Source organism: Populus trichocarpa, chromosome 6 (assembly GCF_000002775.5).
Source record: "Populus trichocarpa isolate Nisqually-1 chromosome 6, P.trichocarpa_v4.1, whole genome shotgun sequence".
Lineage (NCBI taxonomy): Eukaryota > Viridiplantae > Streptophyta > Magnoliopsida > Malpighiales > Salicaceae > Populus > Populus trichocarpa.
The window spans coordinates 6613238-6637176 of record NC_037290.2 but is presented as its reverse complement, the minus strand read 5'-3'; the positions used below and the strand labels follow the sequence as shown (position 1 = coordinate 6637176).

The 23939-nt window shown below is 33.4% G+C and overlaps 4 protein-coding genes across 8 annotated transcripts; 2 read left to right on the top strand and 2 right to left on the bottom strand.

Moving 5' to 3' along the window:
- Positions 1 to 134: 134 nt before the first annotated feature.
- On the bottom strand, positions 135 to 3747 carry LOC7487265 (hsp70 nucleotide exchange factor fes1). 4 transcript variants are annotated; one of them, XM_024604129.2, is made up of 7 exons: positions 3397 to 3743; positions 3148 to 3290; positions 3007 to 3057; positions 2189 to 2410; positions 1961 to 2063; positions 1154 to 1755; positions 135 to 483 (listed from the first exon to the last, which is right to left on the bottom strand). In XM_024604129.2, exons 1-6 carry the CDS (start codon positions 3480 to 3482, stop codon positions 1173 to 1175), a joined length of 1188 nt encoding a protein of 395 aa, XP_024459897.2. In that variant the 5' UTR covers positions 3483 to 3743; the 3' UTR covers positions 135 to 483; positions 1154 to 1172. The 4 variants fall into 4 exon arrangements, with proteins under 4 accessions (XP_024459897.2, XP_024459900.2, XP_024459899.2 ...); XM_024604132.2 differs by lacking the exon at positions 135 to 483 and adding an exon at positions 582 to 676 and having other exon boundaries at positions 3397 to 3703; XM_024604131.2 differs by lacking the exon at positions 135 to 483 and having other exon boundaries at positions 858 to 1755; positions 3397 to 3542; positions 3729 to 3747.
- A 918-nt stretch (positions 3748 to 4665) lies between these two features.
- LOC18099982 (40S ribosomal protein S7) lies at positions 4666 to 6756 on the bottom strand. Its single transcript, XM_006381138.3, has 6 exons — positions 6597 to 6756; positions 5850 to 5934; positions 5688 to 5761; positions 5445 to 5568; positions 5045 to 5227; positions 4666 to 4930 (listed from the first exon to the last, which is right to left on the bottom strand). The coding sequence occupies exons 2-6, from the start codon at positions 5922 to 5924 to the stop codon at positions 4811 to 4813; spliced, it is 576 nt and encodes a 191-aa protein (XP_006381200.1). The 5' UTR covers positions 5925 to 5934; positions 6597 to 6756; the 3' UTR covers positions 4666 to 4810.
- A 5485-nt stretch (positions 6757 to 12241) lies between these two features.
- Positions 12242 to 15794, top strand: LOC7454941 (E3 ubiquitin-protein ligase RDUF2). Of its 2 annotated transcripts, none has more exons than XM_024604366.2 (2): positions 12242 to 13634; positions 15359 to 15794. In XM_024604366.2, the coding sequence occupies exon 1, from the start codon at positions 12348 to 12350 to the stop codon at positions 13281 to 13283; it is 936 nt and encodes a 311-aa protein (XP_024460134.1). In that variant the 5' UTR covers positions 12242 to 12347; the 3' UTR covers positions 13284 to 13634; positions 15359 to 15794. The 2 variants fall into 2 exon arrangements, with proteins under 2 accessions (XP_024460134.1, XP_002309072.1); XM_002309036.4 differs by having other exon boundaries at positions 14453 to 15794.
- A 2258-nt stretch (positions 15795 to 18052) lies between these two features.
- Positions 18053 to 19020, top strand: LOC7454940 (uncharacterized). Its single transcript, XM_002309035.4, has 2 exons — positions 18053 to 18448; positions 18721 to 19020. The coding sequence occupies exons 1-2, from the start codon at positions 18174 to 18176 to the stop codon at positions 18857 to 18859; spliced, it is 414 nt and encodes a 137-aa protein (XP_002309071.1). The 5' UTR covers positions 18053 to 18173; the 3' UTR covers positions 18860 to 19020.
- Positions 19021 to 23939: the final 4919 nt, after the last annotated feature.

Sequence of the window (23939 nt, the reverse complement as noted above, 5' to 3'; positions counted from 1 at the left end):
TATGCACACCCACTTCCTTCAGGGGAACTCTTGCTACGGCTCCCAGTTTCATACTGACGGCAGCCTTTCAGAAGGAAGATAGTTGATGGTCCCTCCGGAGATTATATAAGAAAAATATGCATCATTGAATGATGACAGTTAAAAATGAAAATCAACATTGAATGTAGCATTTTCAGCAACATCAGCTATTGCCCAGAAAGATATGATCTTGTTACAATACATCTCTAACTACCATAGCAACCACATAGTTTGCCTTCGTGAAGATTCAGAAAAGTAATGACGACTAGCCAAAACAGATCCTTTAAAGAAAGGAACCGATAACTTAAGAGATAGAGTCCAATTCATTCTTTTAATAAGCTTGCTTCCATTACACCATGATGGATATCAACATGCATTGGCAAGCAGTCCTTTCAGTGGGCTAAGTAGACGCTCTGGATTTCAACTACCTTCTTTCTCGTGTTCCTGGCTGGCATCACTGTCCACCTAAAAGAGGAAATGACTGTAGAATTAGATTGCATGCAGGCCACCTAAAAACCATGTCAATCTGTGAGCACAATGATCTCATCATGAACGCATGTCTCATTACAATACAAATGTTTACAACCATTTCATACGCCCAAAGTCCTGCCTTGAAGATGTTACATGAGCTGGATGATTGTCCGGGAGCAATGTCAAACTAATCGTATTGACATCCAGACAAAAAAAAATACGTGATAATCCAAAGATCTCAAGTTCGGCAACAAAAATCCCACACATTGGTTGAGGAATCCACACACTCAAAACACCAAGTAAGAAACATGGACAAATCTTTAATTCGTACTTGTGTTATAAAGAACAAAGTTACCATCCCTGTTCCATTATCACAATCAAAGGATCTGTCAATTCAAGTCAAATTAGAACCAAGAGGAGGATATATATTTACATACACCATCAGGAGAGGACATAACATGACTTCAAGCACACGTATTTTACTTCAAATGTACACTAGGGATAATATAGAGTACCTAGTATGAATATTCGATCCATCCCACTTTACTACGAGCACCAAAAAAAAATCCACTAAGAGAGAATAAGTGCGCACTAGAAGTGGAAAACAATAATTAAGGAAAAGACATAACAAGTTACTCAAAAATCTATAGATCACGTTGACAACCTTGGAAATTGTCTGAGCGTTATGTAGAGGTGGTGTTATGCTCATCACCATTGACTTCACCACTTGAGGTCCCTTGGACATTAGCAGCCTCAGGTGCAGGGCCCAATCCTAATAACAAGGGTGCTTGTTTCTTTTCAGTACCGGGATTTTTACCAGCATCAGGTCTGGCAGCCCAAGCTCTAAGAGGAGGTTCAAAATGCTTGCTGGCAACATCAGGAGGTGGTGAATCTTCTCCAGGGAGAACAAGAAGCCCCTTATCACGTAGAGATGATGGTTCATTGTAGCAAGCATTCCAGAGGGAGTCTACAAGCTGCCTTTCTTCCCTAGCTGCCCCAAGATCTTCAGGTGACATCAGGCTGATACCATTAACCCGTTCTTCAAGGACTTGCTTCAATATTTCATCATCTTCACATAATCTACCAGTGTTCCCATCTATTTTGTTTCGAGCAAGTTCAAGAAGGCCACGAAGGGCAGCTTCTCGTACTTCTGCATCTTCACTTGAGGCAAGGTGCAACATTATGCGGGGGAACCCCAGATCACTGACTATGCTGCCATCTGAACTATTCTCATGCAGTAGGTAATGGATCAAGTTCAGCGCTTTTCTGAAAATTAAATTTATAAAGTTAAAACGGAGAACTAAATCAAGAATCAATTCAGTCAGTACTGGCAAAAACCAAACTTTCATTTCTCTCAGTTGAACAAAAGATTTGATTTTTTCAACTGTCTATAATAAATTAGTGGTACACAATTCATCAGTGGTCAAAGAGAAAGATCGATTGCAGAAAAACAGAGTACCACTCTAAATACCTTTGAAATCTCACATTCCCAGAACCCAGGGCATCTCTCAAAGCTGCAAAACCATTCCCTAGACGAAATGCAGCAATACCTGGCTTGTTATGTCGGATTAAAGCTGTGAATCACCAACAATGAATCTCGCATTAAGAACCTTCTAAACCAAGGAAAGTAGCAAAAACAAAACCGACATGCAAGCTCTAATGATCAAGATCAACACATACAACCAAAAACAGTACTTACATGATATTGCACCTAGTGCTTTTGTTCTAACAGTCACATCAGGATCTGAAGTGAAATTAGAAAGCAGAGGCTCAAAACCATTTGCTTCCATAACCAGTTGCTGACTCCTAGGGTTGTTCTGGACAATGGTGGTTACAACTTCAGCAGCCTTTGCTCGAACATTAGCATGGGTGTTCTTTAGATAACCAAGGAGAGGAACCAAACCCCCGATCGAGTGAAGATCTGCCACATATCCATATATCAAGCAGATAAGGGAAACTCAACTTACAAGAGAGTCAAAATGAACTGAATTATTGCATATTGATAAGTAACAGAGCCAAGCTAAGATGAAATCATATTTTCATAGAAAGTAATAACTCCACAAGCATAATTTCATCTCATTTGTCACTCTTCATTCATTAAAAGACATATAGCTCATAGAACATGTCATGATACAAACCCATGCATAGTAGATGATCCACAAATTTCCAACTTTATCAATAAGTTCCAAAATGTAACAATTTACAATAAACAGAAACAGAAAGAGAGACATCACATTATAGAGTTGTGTTGCACAGAGTGTCACCCTACCCACAGTACAAAAGACTCCCCTTCCAAGTGCCAACAATATCAACCAATAAGGTGAACAAACTACAGGGAACCCAGTATTTATTTGAACTAAAGGGCCAGGCGAAGAAGGGACATAAAGCATCTATTTGAACAAACTACAGGGAACCCAGTATTTTGAATTATAAGGCATTGCGAACAAAAAAAACAGAGAGAGAGGGATTCTGTCATCTGAGAAATCAGATAATATGTAAAATAGCGGAAAAACTGACCATTGGCCATGTCAATGGCTTCAACATGTTCTTGTAGCTCATCCAACAAATCTGTCAAGGTAAGTAGATGATGATAAGTAAACAAAAACGCAGAAAGGAAAAGGCAATGAATGAAAGAGTGGGTCTCAGACTCAGTCTAACCTTCGATATCAGCAGGAGTAACTCCTTGAGACTCCAACACTTGTTCAGGGGTCTGCATCACAAGAGTTATCTCCTTCATCCTCTTTACTACATCAACACTTTTTGATTGCATTGCTTCCATAAACCATCTTCTATCCTCCTCGCTAACATCATCCAATTTAAATTCATTTCATTTTCTTTAACATTAATTAAAAATAAATTAAAAAATACAACAACTACTTGTTGTGATGAGCATCAATTAAAAGTTACCTGAGATTGCGATTAGAAGAAGTCCCATCAGAATGGGCAAGGCTCCACTTGAGCAATCCGTCCCAGTTGGGTCCGTCTTTTGCCATGCTTCTTCTTCTTCTATTAACTACTCCCTTCCAACCCTATATATTGTTGTTCTCGCTTTTCTAAAACAATAATGAAAATAATAATAATAATAATAATAATAATAGTACGGGTAGCGGTAAATGATGCAATTGCAAAGACAGATAATAAGAAAGATAAAGAAGAAGAGAAATGAATATAAATAGAAAGGCGAAGAGAAGAGAAGGTAATAGAAAAGAAGACCGACTGGCTCCTAAAAGCAGCCCTACTGATTCATTACTAGAACTCTGGAACTCTCTCCATCATTCCAGACTCTACGCGAAACCAACCTGGACGTTGAGCGCTGCTGCACAATAAAAAATTCTAGTATGATTTCTTTTAGGCCCAATCATATTTTGGGCTTGGGCCCTGTTTTAAGACAAGAAATGGAGCATGCTGATGTCATCCCTATCCATTATTTGAAAAATGAAAATGAAAAACTGATGTACAATTTTCATATATATGACTAGGGAAAGCATAGAACATGTAAACAGCCAATAAATAATTGAATGAGCAATACTTGTTTTTAAATAATTTTTAATTTAATAAGTTAAAAACAAGTAAATATTATTTTGAAACATTTAACTTTAAAGTTTAAAGTAAATACAATTTTCATATTTGATATACTTTTGAGGTCCAAGGATATTTAGTTCAAATTTAGTAAGAAATGGCACCTTATTTTCATTAAAAAAAAAAAATTTACTTCAAATTAATCCTGATTTTCATAAAATTTTAAGTTTTCTTTTTATTTTATTTCAAATTAAATTGTTTTTGTGTTTCTAAATCAATAAGCCGAGAGCGTGTTGTGATAGAAGAGAATAACATTTTGGCTCCAATCACCTTTACGGGCACTAATAACTATTATCTACTACATCCTTGCTTAGCTTTATCATTCGCTTAGCTTTATCATTCATAATCCCTCCAATAATTTCAAACTCTGTAGAAAAATAAATGTCCAAACGCATGAACAAGCTACAAAAGGTGTCTTTGAATCTGTCTTGGAGCCACCAGGCCCCTGTGGAGGGAGCTTCCTGTCTAATGGTTTACATCTTCATCAAGTTCCCGCAGAAAATCCCTGATTTACAGCATTTCTGGTTTCAATGGCTCCTTGCCATCAAATAGAAAAGTTTTCATAAGAAAAAACCACATGAACTTCGAAGTGCACAGTAAAAGAAACCTTGAAGAAAGTTTTATACTATTCAAAAAGACATTCAAGCAGATTCAAGAGTCAAAAAATTTAATAGCATCCTATCTGCTGCAATTATAAGACTGCTGAATAAAATAACAGTACAAAAACTCATCAACAGGTTCTTCAGGCCTCTGTTACAGGGAAATCAAAAACCACATCTTTCCCTGTAAGCTTCCTGTAAACTCCAGCATATGACTCCAGTTTATACTCGGTGTTGTTGCGCTCCTTGGGATCCAAGAAGATCTGGCAAACAAAAAAAAGAGAGAATTCATGACAAGGGCAGAGATTATGGTGACAAAGAACACAATTCTAACTACAAATTTTCAGTTCCTTTTGACTTAAAAGTGTCAAAGCTACCTTGCTAATTTTGGATCCATCAATCCTGTATCTGGTGCGCTTTCCAACAATCTCAGCAGGATACACTAAATCCTCAAGCATGGCTTCATGCACGGCAGTTAGGGTACGGGAGCGGGGACGCTGAACAGCAGACCCTTTTTTGGGTGGCCGCACAATCCTTCGGGTAGCAAGCAGAACAACATCCTGCCAGATTATCAGAGGAGCAATTGATGCATAATTCATAATTCAGATTCAAACAAGTAACTGGGATTTACTTTGTGTATTAACCATGAATAGGAACTTCAAATGCTGAGTTTCTTCTTCTAAGGACTTGAACCTGCAGCCTTTCAGGTTGCAAGCTCAGGTCCTTATTCCCCATCCACTACACATGTAGAAAACTAAGAATCTGAGATGATAGTACCTTCCCACTGAACTTTTTCTCAAGCTCTCGAACAAGGCGAAGATGAACCTTGCGGTAAGCTTTCCTCAGCCTATAGGGAACATAGATAACAATAGCTTTGCGATTTCCGGCAACATCTATTTGACTGCAACATTTACAAAGTTTAAGTTTAGCAAATAGACCTGGCACCACAGGGAAGACAGAAAATTGAAAGAATAGGATGGAAAAGTTTCACATAGAACATGCATACAATTATGTACATACACTGCGGAATTTATAAAGAGATCTTTTAGATCACTTTTCAGGTCTGAGTTGGTATTTTCCAAATCAAATAATGCCTGCAGAGAAGAGCATTTAGTTTTCAACATATTTAATTCCTTTAAAACATGAATCCAAAAAAACAGATAATAAGAGTAAAGAGCTAACCTGGGCAACCGTCTCCTCAAACTCAGTGGGTTCAGCATCCTTGTCCTTTTGGATCTTCTTCTTAGTCGAGAACATCTTCACAGATCTGGTTAGCCACAACAAGAGATTAGATTTAATAACTGAACTAAAATTATCAAAATCCAAATTTATCAGAACAACCTGCTGGTCATTCATTATGAGCTGTCATCCTAATGAACAATTAATTTCCAGTTATATATCTGCAAGTATGATTCCTTTTGTTCAGAAACGAACTAGCCTAGAAAATAATCATGCCCAAGTACAAGAATCCAACACCTAATATCAATCCATACAAGTCTTTCGCCACTAAAAAACTTCGCTTTTTCATAATCTTATTCTCCGCTATATCTTCATCGTTCAATTTACTAACAAACCAATTGCATTGCATCATCAAAACATCAAATTTAGGTACACACAAATGACAGCAAGAATTATCCATCACTCTAATCTACAGTTAATGAACTGTAAAACACACGAAACAGCAGCTTTGATACTTTAAAGAAGTACAAAACAAAAGATAAGAAAAACAGCCCATTTACTTTGGACACAGAATGCACCTACATAAGAAGTCAGATGTCAAAATTCAATCTTATACGAGAACCCAGTTCACAAACACCAAAAATTTAAACAGCCCATTCTATCTTACAAGCTAAAACAGACGCTACAAGCAAAATAGAACAGGTTCAATCTGAGCATTAGAAGCTTGGCATTTGAAGAAACAGTATTTACCGAGCAGGCAGCAGGCAAGAAGATCTGGTTGCTGTCGATTCTGCTGCTATGAGGTGAAGGGGGGAGATATTGCGGAAGTTGAGGTTTAATAGTAGGGACGAATTAGGGTTATAAACTCACCCTACTTTGGACGGCTAAGATTAGTCTTGGGAATTAGACGGACTGATTGGTTTCTTTTATTTTTCTCTTTTTTTTTATACTATTTTTCTTTTTTCCTCCAATTATTTCACGGAGAATGTTAGAGGTGCCCTAGCTACCGTATATATGCATAATACCGAATTTTTTATATCTGTATCATACTCCGGTAAAAAGTTTAGATATATATAAATTATTTATCAGTTATCAGGTATGTATGGATATTCATTATCTCATGACTGTATATTATTAAATAGTTATAAAATTATAAATATTATACATATAAATATGTGTTATGTCAATATATATATCATATTATGTTAAAAAAAATCTAAATATTCTACAAATATATCTGTATAATATAGACATATATTTTGGATTAGGTTCGGACGGTTTCATAAAGGTTTGACAATATTCATATCCTATTCATTACTCATCGAGTAAGGCAGTATCCAGAAAATACTCATTTATTTAAGTTAGGTTGGATCGGTATTTATCGAATTCGGATTAAATTATCATCCCTAACTATATAAATGTTTGTGTTATGTCATTGGCTAAGTCAAATTTTTCCTAACATAAAAAAAACTTTGATGATGATGGAGATTTTAAAGGAGTGAGAAAAATCAAGGACATGTGTCACTAATTTGAATAGGTTCAATAAACTCAATTAATTTAATAATATAATTATTTAAAAAAGCAGCAACAATAAAAAAAACTAGAAAAAAAATGACAATGATTAACAAAAAAAGAACGAATACTTGTCAATATTATAAAAAGATACCAGTATCGTCAAGAGATGATTACTCTTAAAATCAAAATAAAATGGTCTCATCAAGAGGGGATCATCCTTGACACAAAATAAAATGCCATAATCTCATCAAGAGACTATTACCCTCAACATGAAATAAAATGATCTACTCGGTGGAAGACATGAGCTTTCTTAAATCACTTTAAACCTTTATTTTAGATCACACAACTAATTAGCATGATATTAGGCTCACTTATTTTTTTAAATTCAATTTTCAAAAAAATAATCTAGTTATGAGCCTTCTGTCCATTTCTCTTATTGTTAACTTTGACATCTACCAGCAGTTTTTGCATTGAAGCTTTATCCCCCAAGATTGAATGTATTTAAGAAGAGTACCCTTTCTAGCTCTTTTTTTCTATATTTTAGTCTTTCATTCTTTCATTCCCCTTTGATGATCTTCTTTGTCGGACCTTCATTTTCCCTCATATTTATAATTCATATTTGTATAGGATCCTTTTGTTTATTAAGTTCATAAATAAAACTCATTTTTTTCCTACTTCCTTCATTTTATTAACAAGTTTATGTATATAATATCAATATTGAATCATACAATGGACCAAGGAATGTGAATTTTTTAAAATATAGTTGCATATCAGAAAGTTAAGATAATAATTGTGTTAAAAAAAAATAAACATACAACACAAAACAAATACTTTAAATAAAAATTTGTCTAAAACTTCAACCTTTTCATTACACTAGGAAAAAAAATACAACTTTAAGCATAATGTTTTTTTTTTTACAATATATGAATTCATAAGTTTTGACAGTTCTCTTCCATCCATGTATGATAAAAATAAGGGTTTTTCTTTTAAAAAAATTCTTAACTACATAGGAACCTTTTATAATTAACCGTCCATTTGCTTCAATCCTCTTCAGAAATTGAAAAAATATTTTTTAATATTAAATCTCCTTCATGAAATTCTTAGGGATGTACTTTTTATCATAAGCTCTAATTATTCTTTTTTGATAACTACCCATGAAAAATCATAAGTAACATTTCCTCACTAATAAAATTCAATTGTTCATATAGGACACTGACTCATTTTGACTCTTTTAACACCCTCAGAGAATGTATCTCTACTTTAAAGGGCATCACTACCTCCATTTCGTATACCAGGGGGTAAGGGATTGCACCTATAAATGTTCTCACAATAGTTCAATAACTATGAAACACATATGAAATCATTTCATGTCAGTCTTTATAAGTAATGATCATTTTCTACATAATCGTTTTTATATTATTATTCGCTACTTTTACTACTCTATTCATTTTGGGTTGATAAAGTGAATAATTGAGATGTTTGATTTTCCATCGCTTTCAAAAGTCTTGAGTCATTTTTCCATTAAAACTTTAAGCATTATTAGTAACTAAGTTCTCTAGCAAACCATGCCAATAGATGATATCTCTCTCAATAAATTTTCAAACCATTTTCAAAGTAACATGGGCGTATAAAGTCGTTTTGCTTCATTTTGTAAAATAGTCAATTAATATCAAGATGAACAAATGTTTGTTACTCGCTTTTAGATTTATTGGGTCAATCACATCCATTTCCCACATCACAAATAGATAAGGTATGACTATATTATGAACAGGTATCAATGATGCATTTATCTTGTCAGTAAAAACTTAACATTTATAACACTTTCATACATAATCAATATAATCTCTTTCTATGGTTATCTAAAAGTATCCACCCCTCTGTATTTGTCTTGACATCACTTGCCTATTAACATGCGTAACGTAAAACACCTTTATATACTTCTTTCATTTCCTTTTTAGCTTTTCTTTCATCTAAACAACTTAGTAGAGTTCCATCGAAGCCTTTCTTGTACAATTTCTTCATCCAAGTATTAATCTAAAACCATTATTCTCAAAGTTTTTCTATTTACCTTATTAACATTTGTTGGATACTAATAATGACTTTTAATAAATTGTTTGATATCTTGATATTAAGGATCCTTATTTACGTTCTTTTCATTCAAACAACAACAATAAGTAAGAGAATTCTTTATCTCAATATACATAGGTTATATTTTTACCTCACAATTAATATGAACTACTAACACTAAAATGGCTAGTACATCCATAAATTTATTCTTGTCTATACTTAAATGATTGAATTTGATTTTCTCAAACTAAGATGCAAAGTTAGTGAGGTATTATTAGTAAGGCTCTAACTTCTTACTTTTTATCTACCACTCCTTTTCACCTAGCAAATTATGGTAATGAATCTCCATACACATCTAGCTTATTAACTCTCCCCTTCAAAACGACTCCCAACCTATAAATGTATGCTTCGTACTCTATTATATTGTTGGTATAACTAAACTATAATCTTATTGATATCATGTATAATTTTTCGACTAATGAAATGAGTACTGCACCTATGATATTACCAAAAATATTAATGACCCTATCAAAATAAAACATTCGTATATCATCACATGAACCAATTTCCTCTTCTACCAACATAATGATTTCATCTGAAAATTCAAATTGTAAGGGCTTATAATCATCAATTGTATTGTCTGACAAATAATTTGTTATAGCACTGCCTTTCACAGACTTTTTAGTCATACAAATAATGTTGTACTATGCTAACATGACTTACCATTATACAACTCATGCTCATTTAATAGGTTTGCATAGTTGTAGTAATCAAGTGTCTTCGATTTATGGTCTCTTGTTACAATCATGCAAGCTTGTGCAAGTGGTAAAGAATATTCTGAACCTATACGCCACATTTATGTAATGTTTTATGTAATACAAAAACCATTAACATAATTATTAATATTAATAACATTGATAGTTAACAAATAAACAAAAAGATTTGGGGGAAAAATTGTTTATCTATTATAGATGATTTTTTTTCCTTTCGTCCTTAGAGTTTATCTCCTTTCATTTTGATTACTAAAATTTATTTATTTTCAATTAAATTCTCATATGTTATGGTGAGACAGTTTTGTTTGTTGTTATCTACTTTGATTTGTATGTTCTTCCATGTTCAATTTGTCATTAAATATTCCAACGCTGAGTTAAATATTGATTTTACAAAAAATAATTTTATGTTGTTCTTCTTAAGATTGAAATTGAAAGATCAAGGAGCTTAATATTTTTTTTTAAAATGAAACTTTTCATGCATTTTATGTCAAAATGACTAGGAAATATTCAATTTGATCTCTCAAGTTTTTTTTTCTTATTTGATTTTTTTATATATATTTCAACTTGTAAGTTCATTTCTTATTCATTTCATTCCCTTGATGTTTGGAGAGGAGAGAGAAAATTGTTCTAAAAAAAAAGAGAAGAGTTGTGGATGGACAAATTTTGGCCACTTTTGATGTCTTTATATTTGTCTTTGAGGAGGACTAAGTGAAGGTGGTTTTTGCCTTCAATGATGCCCAACAAGACAGATTAGAGCTTGAATTTCTTTTTAATTTGGTTTTATTTTGAGTTTTTTTATCCAATTAAAATTTGTTTTGTGGATAACAATTGGGTTTTAAAGGCCAATATGATGGCATTTTCTTGTTTTCGGGTAAAAAAGTTAGAAATTTGGGTTTTTTAGTGCAAAAATTATTTTCAGCCATCAAAGATAGCTTTGGTGGTTAGAAAATATTGTAAGTGTATGATGCATCATTTGTGCTATTTTGAAAGAAAATATAAAGGAGTGGACGATTAAAAAAAACAATCGAGCGAGCCTAGTCTTCTAGGTCCAAACATGCCTAGGCTTTATACTTTCAGGCTAGACGCTTAGGCCAATTTCTCCGGCTCAGTCACGTTCGATTTTTTTTTTAAAATGACTCTACTTTTTTTACATTTTCTAAATTTAATTTAAATAAATTTATTCATATGATATTTAAAGAATTATCCAATTATATCATAATTTTCAATAGTATTATAACTTTTTATGACAATATTGTTGATGCTTACTTTTTAATAATTATATATGAACCTAATGCTTAATTTTTTTTAAAAAAATTTCTTTTTAACATTAACGTAAATAAAATATCTATCTAATTATTTCTTATTAAAGATTTTTTATATGATTTTTCTCTGATTTTATATTTTTTGATATTTTACATAGAAATTTAATTTAATTTTTTGATATTTGATAAGTTTAAATTTTAATAATAATAATTTTTTTAAAAATATATTGTTTTTAAAAAAATATATGAATAAAAAAATAGAGTTTTGATTAGAGAGACATTTTTCATGAAAAATATCAAATTAATTGATTTTTTTAATTTTAATTTTAATTGCTTTATTTTGCAAAAGATATGTTTTTTAAATTATAAGAAAAGAAAATATAACTAAAAAAATATTTTTTTTATAATTCAAATTATTGTCTTTCTTACTAATATCTTTTTTTATGACACAATTAAATAAAAAACTTAAAAAGTTATTCACAATTAAATATTTATTTTTTTATTTATCTTTTTTGTTTTCTACGTTGAAGATTAACTTGTTCTCTTAATTTTTTTTATTTATATTAACTGATTTGTTAATCTATATATTTTTTAATTAGTTTTGTAAAAACAAATATTATATTTTTAATTAAAAACTTTTATAACATAAGAAAAATATATTTATAACGCCGGGTTTTTTTTTCCCGATGTAAAATAGCTTGGAATCTCATTGGCAGCACAGAGGTGGGACCTAGCTAGTATGTCCGAAAGCGGATATGTAAGAATGAGGCATCTTCCTTCTACATCCGTTAGAAGCTGAAGCCGTTGACTGGACTGACTTCCATCTTTAAACCCATCTTATCGCTTGTTTTTTAGTCTTTCATTTCTATCAAATTCATTTAACAATGGCTTCATCAATCGAGTCCTCATTCTGGTGCTACAGATGCAACCGATCCATCCGGCTCCCCACCCAAGATTCAATTCTCTGCCCCGACTGCGGCGGCGGATTCATCGAAGAAATCGGCATCACCCGTCCCCACCACCGACTCACCGCCGCCCATCGCACCCGTCTCCGTACCGGCGGAGACCACTCTCCCTTCAATCCAGTCATCATCCTCCGCGGTGCCACTACCGACTTAGCATCCGGGAACTTCGAGCTTTACTACGACGACGGTGCAGCGTCGGGTCTCAGGCCTTTGCCCGCTAGCATATCGGAGCTCTTGATGGATTCTGGGTTTGAACGCCTCCTTGATCAGTTGACTCAAATGGAAATCAACGGCGTAGGTCGATTCGATCATCCACAAGCATCTAAAGCAGCCATCGAATCGATGCCAGTAATAAAAATACTGAATTCTCACGTTTCTATGGAATCCCAATGCGCTGTTTGCAAAGAAGCTTTTGAAATTAATACCGAGGCTCGCGAAATGCCTTGTAATCACATTTATCATTCTGATTGTATTTTACCCTGGTTATCAATCCGTAATTCGTGTCCGGTTTGTCGTCATGAGTTACCCACCGAAACTGGAAGTGGGAGTGGGAGAAATTCGCCGGAATCAGATGAGGAGACCGTTGGTTTAATGATATGGAGATTGCCCGGACGTGGTTTTGCAGTTGGGAGGTTTTCTGGAGGAAGGAGAGCAGCAGAGAGGGAGCTACCGCTTGTGTTTACGGAGATGGATGGTGGATTTAATAATGCGGGTTTGCCTAGGAGTATTTCATGGGCTCCTGATGGGAGGAGATCAAGAGAGAGTGGAGGAGTGGGGCGTGCTTTTCGGAATTTCTTCTCGTTTTTCAGGAGGATTGGAAGGCGTTCGAGTAACCATTCTGGTCAAAGAGCATGAAGTAGGTCTAGTATGGTGTTGGATAGGTTCTCCATGAGGCGTGGTGGGATGCTGTAGAATGAGTCACTGAATTGTTATGTTGTGTCTTGGGAGTCTTTGGGTTACTTATCTGATTACCAAAACCATTAATTGTTTGTTGCAGTCCTCCTTCCTCTTAAGAAAGGGAAAACATCTATATATTGTATGATGATTCAGATTACTGTAAATAACAAAACTTGAGGTTGGTTTAAATTATGTTGAAGAGAAGAATTTTGAGTTGGAGATCAGTTTTCATTCACAAGGAAGAGGGAGAATAAGAAGACGAGGAAGAAAGCTGTGCATTTGGAGCGGGTCTTTGTAGAAGTTACCGAGGTACAAATCCTTGCGTACAACTGTTCCTCTGTCAATTTTAGGCCTTAAGAAGTGTTTGACTAATGATCCTCTTACATAGTTTAATGCATAACTTTTTTTTTCCGGTAATGTAATTTATTGATTGTAGTTTTGCTGTGTTAAGCCTCTTCTTTATGGAAGATTTTCGGAGTTCTTTTTCTTCCTTTGTGCATAACATGGTACCTGTCTCACTGTCTTTGCAATATTTTGTTTCAGTTGCTTATGCCAAACTGTCAATAGTAGTGGGTTTACTTTGCTTGGTTATGTCCCTTCCGAGTGTCTTGGACCATGTGGTTGGCTATGTGAATTTTAATTTCTTTCCAGTGATTCATTCTTCAACAGAAACTTTAAGTTGGTATGGGACCGTGGCATCAATTTAACATCGTGGTCTGCATCATAATAACACAAGCTATGTAAGGACTAAATTCTGATTGATGTGAATATAGTGATCCAGAAGGCTTATAGCCTGCTTACTTGTGCACAGTGCTTGTATCTTGTTCATGGTCACCTGGTTGTCCATTACTGATTACTAGGTAGTGGAACTAGTTGGCCACATAAATCGTATTCCTCTTTTAGAACGAGTTTTCATTAATCATTATTTTTGTTTATGATATTAGTGATAGATTGACAATGGTAGGACTTGAACCCTCTCTTGTTTTTGCAAGACTACCACTAAGCTGCAAGCTCATTAGTAATTTATTTGTTTTTATCTTTTATTGTTTGGCATGAATAATTCTCTATTGTCACAAAAAGAATTATGTTGGTGATTTCCCCCCCCTTCAAAACCACATGATATGCAGAACTCAATTTGCTCTTGATAGTTCATGGCAAGAGGTCAGCTTGAAAAGAATCGGAGGAAGAAAACAATTGGTGCTGTCTTGTGCTTGAAGATCTCAAGAAAAACACCGGGTTAAAATTGTCGTTCAGCACGTAGTTTATTTCTTGAATGTTCCATCCTTTATATTTTGTTCATATCGAGTTGGTTGTCTCCTTTACTGATTCTTGTTACGACATCACATCAAATAAAACACATTATAGTCTATGTCAGAGGTTAGCACTGGTTTACACATGTTAGGTATATCATATACAGTGAAAAGAAGTTGACAGATTCTAATATGCTCCCTAGAAGCTCATTTTGGCAATGGAAGGAGAAGTATTATCTTCTTACACTAACCATCTTGTGTCTAGAAGTTTATTGCTAGGATGATGAATTAAGGTACATAACTTAGAGAGTACTTTCATGATATATATGCCTTTGAATTTGGATTACTGCTGTTGGAGCTGTCATGATCTTCTTACTTGTCATTATTGTTTGTATATGTTTTGCATATCAGTTATGTCAGCTGCTGTTTTCATAAGATCTCTACTCTTCTCTTATGGTGTCCTATTTCTCGAGAATTTGGTTCATATACAATCATGATAAAAAAAAATTTATTTGAATACATAAATGGGAAATGTAATTTTAAACAGGACTTTGGACGAAAATGACCTAGAGAATTGCAGCTAATTCGGGACCTGATTTAGTTAAGCCCATCTCTTTTCTACTCTGCATTAAATGTTTAATTCCTTGAGGGGGTCAAATGATTGGGAGTCGAGCTTCGCATAGCACTTTGCTAAGAGGCTAGTCATGTATGTTATGTTGGAGAACTTTTACTCCAAGACAAACTAACTTGCAGCATTTTTTGCTATCCTTTCGCATACTTTAGCGAAGGAACGGTGTTGGAAAAATGGCAGAATCAGCGCCTCCTTTCGCACGCCCAGCGACAGGTTGTCTTTCTAGTACTTTTTCTGGCTTACTGGTTGGTCAAGGAGGTGCGTGGCCTATACTGTGGTGTAGGAGACTTCTTCTTCCTGTTTCTGCCGGCGGTGTATGTCACCTTCACTAAAGCTGAGAGATACGACGCCTGGAATTTTTAGGCAGCTTGCAAATTTTGGATTTTCTCGTGTTTTCTTGTCTCTTTTTGTTATTTGATTAGGATTTTCTTTGCAAAAATGTCTTCTCCTCGGTCTTGATGTGTATCCCCCCTCTTTTTATCCCAGATCCTTAAAAAAACTAAACTCGAAAAGTAATATTAATTAATTATATTGTTTTTTTCTTGACCATGTATTCTCAATTAATTAATTTTCTATATTTAATGTGTATGATCTTTTTATTAATTTTTTAATTTTGTTGGATCCTCTCAATTATGCATAATCTCGAATTATTATTTTTTTAATCCCTAATCACCTTATTTCACAACCTAAACTTTTTTTTTTCTTTTTATCATGATAAAAATTAAATCAAATATCAAAAACTAAATTAGACCAAAAATATAATTTTTGAAAACACAGAAAATCAAGGGTAAAAAATGGATTATGATTGTCGCCCTCTCTTTACAATACTTACAACATAAAGTCATTAAAAGATTTATTTTCTTTTGATAACGTGTCACCATATAACTATATTAACTAAATCATTTTTACAGCTGAATGTTTGTCCAATCTCTAAATCAGAGTTTCCTGAAAAACAAATGTAACTATGTGTCCAATCATTAAAAACAACAATTGTAGAGCCAGAAGCATGTCTAAACTCAAGAACAAAAGGTATTATTTCAATTTCATTATCAACATCGTCATCAATATCTACTATCACATTTGGGTTTAACATTTCATTATCTTCATTATCACTAGGCTCATTACTCCTTTATAGCAAATCATTCGATAATAAACTTCTTTTCTCTTTACTAATTAACTTTGAAAGATCGATAAATTATGATGCACTTATACCTATTTGACCAAAAACTTAAAACACACAGGATTTGGTCGACTACTCACATACACCACCATCATGTTTAATCCACTTTGAATGAAAAATCCATCATTGTCTTAAAACTGTCATCACATATAATTGGTACAGGATAATACTAGTATTTTTTACATGACACCTTTAAGTTATATAAATTTTAATATCATTATAATTTTACTCATATCCATGACAATCAGTTTTTTTTTTTTTTTTTTGTATATAACATGCCTAAATTACTATTTAATAGCATATTGCTCTTGTCATTGTATGTAATGCTAGTATTCATATAAGGAACAATAGTATCACAATATTAACATAACATAAAGATATTATAATACATTCTATATAAAAAAAAGAAACAAATATGATTTTGGTCAATTGGATATAATTTTAACTAAATTGCATTAAATTAACCTCGATTGCCAAAATTCATAGCAAATCGAAACAAATTTTCAAAATTTAACGCAACACATATTTCACCAAAATTCAACATAATTCATGATATCAAACCTAATTGATATTTTCATGCTCAATTGCATTAAATCAAACCCAAACTAATAGCAAATTTAAATAATTCAAATAAATTATCACATTCAACAACTTATCCATAGTTAACGGAACATGTAATTCATCAAAATTCTACCTCATTCATGCTCTATTGCATGAAATCCTCAAGCATAAGTGATAGCATTCGTAGCTGATTCCAACCAATTCACATAAAATTCCTTATTTAGCAACCTATACAAAAATTCATTGCAATATATAATTCATGGAAATGCTTAATTCTTAATTGATGTTATTTTCATGTTCAACTACATCAAATCAATCCTAATTGATGGCATCTATAGCTAATTTATCATTAATTCAAAAAAACTTTAAATTCAACATAAACCCTAAACAATAATTTCATTTCAACTAAACCAAACACAAATTAAATATAAAACCTACATAATTAATAGCAATGTAGTATGTTTACCTTACTTGTAGAACTAGAAAGTGTTAGGGTGGCGGCAACAACAATGGTTTTTGGCGGTTTTTGAAGAGAAAAACATCATGTAAGGCTTGGAGACTATGATGTGTTCGAGTTATAGATGTTTTTAAGAGAGAAAAAACAAGTGTTTTATGGGTTGTTTTTTTTTTTTTTAGAAAGAGAGGTTGTTGGCATTGTTTTTAAAAAGAGGTGGTTCCTATGTGTTTGTGTTCTTTAATCTGAGCATGGATTTAAATTTCACAAAATATTATGTTTTTGAAACATGACATATTAAGTTGTTTTTTTAAAACATGAAATAGTAGTTATCACGTTTAAGAATAAAAACATTTACTAAATATCACTATTTTAAAACATAACAAGCTGAAATTATACTATTTCACAACAACTTTTATAAACTATATTATTCTGCCAAAATTTATATTTAACCATGCTATTTTGTTTTTTAAAAAAATTCCAAAATCAGACGGCATAAACTCGGCTTACACAGGTAGCCTCTCAAGTTAAGTCGTTGGGCCAACCTTATCCATTTAACCTCAAGAATCTAGACTTCTGTCCGACGTAGCCTTATCCAAGTAGTCATAACCAAATCCATTCAAACTGGTCGATATAAACACACACAAAATCCACTTGCGTTCAAATTTTTACATTCAGCGATAGAAACACTGGTCCCTTTCCATATATCTCCAGCCAGGAAAGCTAGCAATATTTCCTTCTGCGGTGGAAAATTAACTGCTGAAGTTTAACGATGGCAACTTTAACTCCTATTCAGACTTCTCTTTCAAGATTTTCACCACAAAGATGGCCAGTTTCAGGCCCAGGCTTTTCAGCTGCGATGCCTGCTGGTTCCAAGTTTCTGTCATGGAATATCAGCCAGAAGAAGAACAAGAATAAAAGGTCATTGACTGTGGTTGCAGCGGTGGGAGATGTATCAGCTGATGGCACCACTTACCTAATTGCCGGTGCGGCTGCTGTAGCTCTACTCGGAACTGCTTTTCCCATACTCTTCTCTCGCAAGGACCTGTAATTACATCCCCGCCCCCCTCCTCTCTAAATATTGAACTTGCGTGCAATTCTTTTTTGTAATTCAGGCTCTGGGTTCATTTTAGATGTTATTAAATAGTAATAGTAGTCATTGCAAGGCTAAATTCAAAAGTTAACAGAAGTTAAGCCTAAACATGTTTTTCCCCTAAATTGCATTAAACTAGAAAACCTTGGATTTGTCTATAGGGTTTGTTGGCTTTGTTAGTCTTCGCACCACTTACTGATTTTTAACTACCTTATGCCTATCGTAGGTGTCCTGAGTGCGATGGAGCAGGTTTCATTCGGAAGTCAGGAGCAACCTTGAGAGCTAATGCAGCACGGAAGGACCAGGCCCAGATTGTCTGCCCTCGTTGCAATGGCCTTGGCAAGCTCAACCAAATTGATAAATAAACCTCTTCTTGTAAACTTATCGTTCTATAGTTTCCCTACTTTCATTTTTAATCCCATGCGAAGGGTGATGTTTATATATAGCCGAGAAACACTGCAACTATTGGTGCCATTTTGTCTGGTTTTCTTTCCCTTAATGAATAACATCTTGGTTACTGTGTTCTTATGGGTGAATAATACTATATAGCATAAAGGAGACAATGTAACCCCTCTCTGGAAGCCTGAACCTGAAGTAAGCCAGGACAGGTGATGAGATGTTGCTGGCCTTTCACAGGGGTCCATTTTCCCTTCTCACAGATCGTAAGAGTGCTTTATCTGTCAAAAGAATGAGAGCAGTCGCTTCTGTTTTCTTGGATCAATTGGTCAATTGTATTGAAGCAGCAAAAGAATTAGGCAGCATTATGGGAGAATAAAATGAGTTAACCATGTAACGATGCTGTCAATTAATTGTCCCTGTTTTCAAATGGCTTTGCTGGTTTGTTGTTGTTGTTCATATTGTTCTACAAGAACCTTGTAGAGCTGATTTTTTCCAATGAACATGTAACATATATGGTGAGCCAGTATATCACTTTGAGCGAGAATAATTTTTTCCAATGGGGAAGTAAATGTTGGGTTTCTCGAAATACATGAATGCAACGAAAACAATAAATATAAAATTTTTTAGGAGATTTAATGATCTGTTAGATAAAATCTAATTGTTTTAAAGTTTTATATGAAAATTACTTGAATTTCATATATTGTTTTTGGCTTTGAATATTTACTTTAAAGACTTGGTTATTGCAAACCACTAGTTGTCCAATTAACCAGTTTATAACAGTAATTCACATGAACCATTAGTGAGAAATCTCCTAAACGTTTTTAGAAGAGAGAGATTATTATACCTTAGAAGGTTAGCTCATTTCTTTTATATTTTGGTGTTTATATATTGTACTCACCTTCACATCACACCCTCTCATAGAAAATAAGAGGCATAACATTCATTTCTAAAACTTATTTATAATCAACTTAGATTTAATTAATCATTTCATTTTAATTTCTGACTAATAGTTCTTATATATACAACGCATTAAGTTCTCCAATAAGTTGGCTCAAATATAGATCATAATCCTAAATAAAATAGAACTGAATAAATTAAACAAATTAATTTATTATCTAGCAACTTGTTATGATCCTTCAAATATTAGAAAAGTTATAAGTGGTTTGACTTATACTTTCAATGACCAGTTTTTCGGTGTAATTATTATTCATTCGTCAACAATGTCCTCATTTAGACATTATAACATGTAATGCGTCTACTATATCAAATCATGTTTGTTCTCAACACTATAGTCATTAATTATTTGAATAAGATTTAAAACTGTTTCAAATCTTATTCTACTTTGCGCAAGGATTTACAATCCATACTATTTTAAAACAAATAAAATATTTTTTCTAATTCATCTAGGGTGATAAACCCTCTCTTAATTACTCAAATACTTTTATACAATTCGTGTTATACACAATATTTTTTCATTTGTTACCCTTTATTAGGACAACGTGTAACAAGATCAAAACAAAACACTCTTTATATAAGATAACTTAATAATTTCAAGTCTAAGAATTACTTACACAACTATCACGTGAGCATTTTTATAGACACATACATAGTTTTTAAACCCGACCCGGTGATCGACCCGGTATAATAATCGGGTCACGGGTTAGATGGGTTAACCCGGGTCAACCTAGAAATAAAAAAAGAATTCCAATGCAACGCCTTACCAGCAGCTTCAAGCATTCCTGGTCTTAGTGTTTAGTCATTTTATGCTTTCATCAATATGTTCATGTTGAACAATAACAAATTATTAAACTACATCTTATATATTCTGCAAAATGCAGGCTTTTATTGCTGAAGACGGAAATTTAAATTATGATGAGTTCCTTGTAATAAAATGGTTCAGATCCCTTTATTTTGTGTTTAGATTATTCCATTGAAGAGTTCCTACTTTCGTACCTTTGTGCAACATAAACAAAAACCAGCAATTAAAGTGAGCAATTTGATGGCTTCTTGAAACAGGTATGGCGAATCAGAGACTTATTTGCCCAAAACTGGGGAGATGCAGGTAAAGAACTAATTCATGAAACATGAATTACCCATGTAATTAAATAACAAGAAATTAATTACCAAAAAAGCCAGAAACCAAAAAAGCCAAAAAGCCAAAAAGCCACAACAAAGATCCATTGGTGATTTAATAACCATCATATTGTTTTACCCAGAAGAATCAAGATGAAGAACAGAAAACTAAAAAGAAACATGTAACAACAAATGGTTTTGTCATTTGTGTATTACCCATAACCTAGGATCTGTCGGTTCTGCACCCTTTAACTCTAGCAGCATCTTGTTAGCATCTCTCTCCTCATTGCATGCTGAGAAGATGAGGAAGCAAAGGCAAATAGGCAGGCTTTGAAGATTGAAAGATTAGGTTTTCTTTGATTCTTTTTATGTTGCAAATGGTTTGATAAATCGACAGTTAAAAGCTAAAACGCTAACGTTTTATTTTTATATATATAAAAAAATCAGCCGGGTCTTGTCTGGGTTTACCCGGGTCAGCCGGGTCCCTGGTCGACCCGCCAGGTCAACCGGGTTTAGCCGGGCCAAATCCTTGGCTATTTTTTCTTAAACCCGGCCCGGTTCCAGCTCCGGGTCGACCGGGTCCCGGGTCGACCCGCCGGGTCGACCGGGTCCCGGGTCGACCCGCCGGGCCGGGCCGGGTTTTAAAAAAATGGACACATATGATATCTCCATATAAGATTCTCATGCGGGTTAGTTCAGTGTACATATCATGTGACAAGCACCTACATATTAGTTTTAGGTATCTCTCATGCCTTAACTTATGAGAACAACTACTTCACGAAAGAATATAATATGTAGTAGTTTAACAACTAATTAATATTCATTCTTAATAGAGTATTGACCAAGAACAGTTAAGAACAATGTTTTGATGCAATGAGAATCTCATAATTATAACAACCTTATAATTTTCTTTACAAAATATTTTTCTTCTAAGAACTTTATATATAGTATACTCTAGATTCATTAATTAAATATTTGATAAATATTAAAGATAAATAAATCTTTATTAATATTAAAAATATTTACATGAATAAAATCAATGCCATATATAATCAACCGATTAGATACATGATGATATATACAGAGACATGTGTGAAGACACTTAGATATCATAGAAGAAGGTAGATTGACACTTAAATATGTGTAGAAAGGCAATAGACATGCTTCCTGACTTGACTCTTCCTTTCGTTAGGTTCTTGAGAGGGGCCAATACGGCGGGCATAACCAGTTAACTTCAGTTTAGATGAGATGTCAAGGTTTGGAAGTCAATTCTTCACTAAGTATCCCAATCATCTCCGATCAAAGTTTCGGCAATGAAGATCCAAGCTCAATACCACCTGTGAAGTCATCTACATTCTCACATTCAAAATTATCTATCAATGAATTGGCATCATCACATCAAAGAAGTTCTTTATCCCAATCAGTCCTCAATAGTAGAAAAACTTATCATCTCTAAGCTTTTTTTTTTCTCCATTATTAATTTGATAAACAAAATCATTAGCCTTCTATAAAATGGTCATATCTCCCAATCAATCCAGAAAAGTCCTCAAGGACTACATGCCATATAACATGAAAATATTAAAATAAAATAAAAATTCATGTTTTTTTTTTATGATGGAGGTTGATTTGATTTGCAGTTGAAGGTTTTAATGTTCTATAAACTACTGGATTAACAATTTAATTTTTGTTCGTAATCGTCTAAAACTAGGCCATAGAAGAGTTGTGGCATTATGAAACTGACACCATAATGTTCCGATCAAGAGATGACAGAGCTTGGCTTCTTTCTTTTCCTTTAAAAGAAAAAAATCAATCTGGGACTCATGCTAGCTGATGGTTATTTTCTAGATTCTTTTGTTCTCTAAAACTTGCTTTATTTTATATTTTTATTGTGTAGAAATAAATGTTAGTTGTTTTAAAAAATAATATAAATCATATCTTGAGATCTCACTTAACAACTTAAATTTTTCAGTTGAAATTGTTATTTGATATGATATCATAACTTTATAAACCAGGTGATTATGAATTTTCAAATCTCACCATCCTTATTTTATTTTATAAAAAATAAGCATAATGTAATATAGACTTGTACAATTTTCAAACCCAAAAAGCTTTTACTTGATAGAGTATGTTAGAGAATAATATAAATCATATTTTGGAGTCTCGTAGCGCCAATGGACGAAAAAGGGTATGAAAAGGTGTCGTCGACAAGAAAAATAGCCTAGCTTAAGATTTTGGATAAGATAATTTTTTAATATAGTACTAAAGTTTGAATAATCAAATGGTCACGAGTTCAAACTCATCACTCTTATTTTCTTTTTTAATTAATAATATAAGATAATATAAATATGTATAAGTTTCTAGCCTAAATAGTTTGAAATCGTTATTTAGTACTTTGGCCTTATGCCATTCAAAGAAGGATGGTTGTTGAGAAACTGTTTGGACCGCGTTCCTAAAAAAATTTAATTTTTTTTTTACTAAAATTTAATATGGTTTGTATGTTTTGGATCGTTTTGATGTGCTGATGTCAAAAATAATTTTTAAAAAATAAAAAAATATAATTGACATGCATTTCAGCACGAAAAGTTATTTGAAAAGCAACCGCTACCACACTGAGAAACATAAAACTTTAGCCTCATAATGATATTATTAAAAAATTGCTTAGAAAGCTCTCCTGGATTAAAAACTTACCCTGATATTGGACAAATTGCCTTTGGAGTTACTGGGCGCTTAGTAATATCAATATCAGTAAGGGCAACGAATTCCTGCTGTATGATGTTCATCTCACTTCTCTATTACTATTAGTTTCAGTATCTTTTTTCCGAGAATTAAATGGACAATAGCTTCAATCCGTATGCTTCGTGTGTGGAGTACGTGATCATGCATGATGAGTGATAGCTTGTCATCATCGTTCCCAAACACGCACATGAATTTTGCTGCAATACATCTGGATTCTCATCAAATCTTTTCCATCAC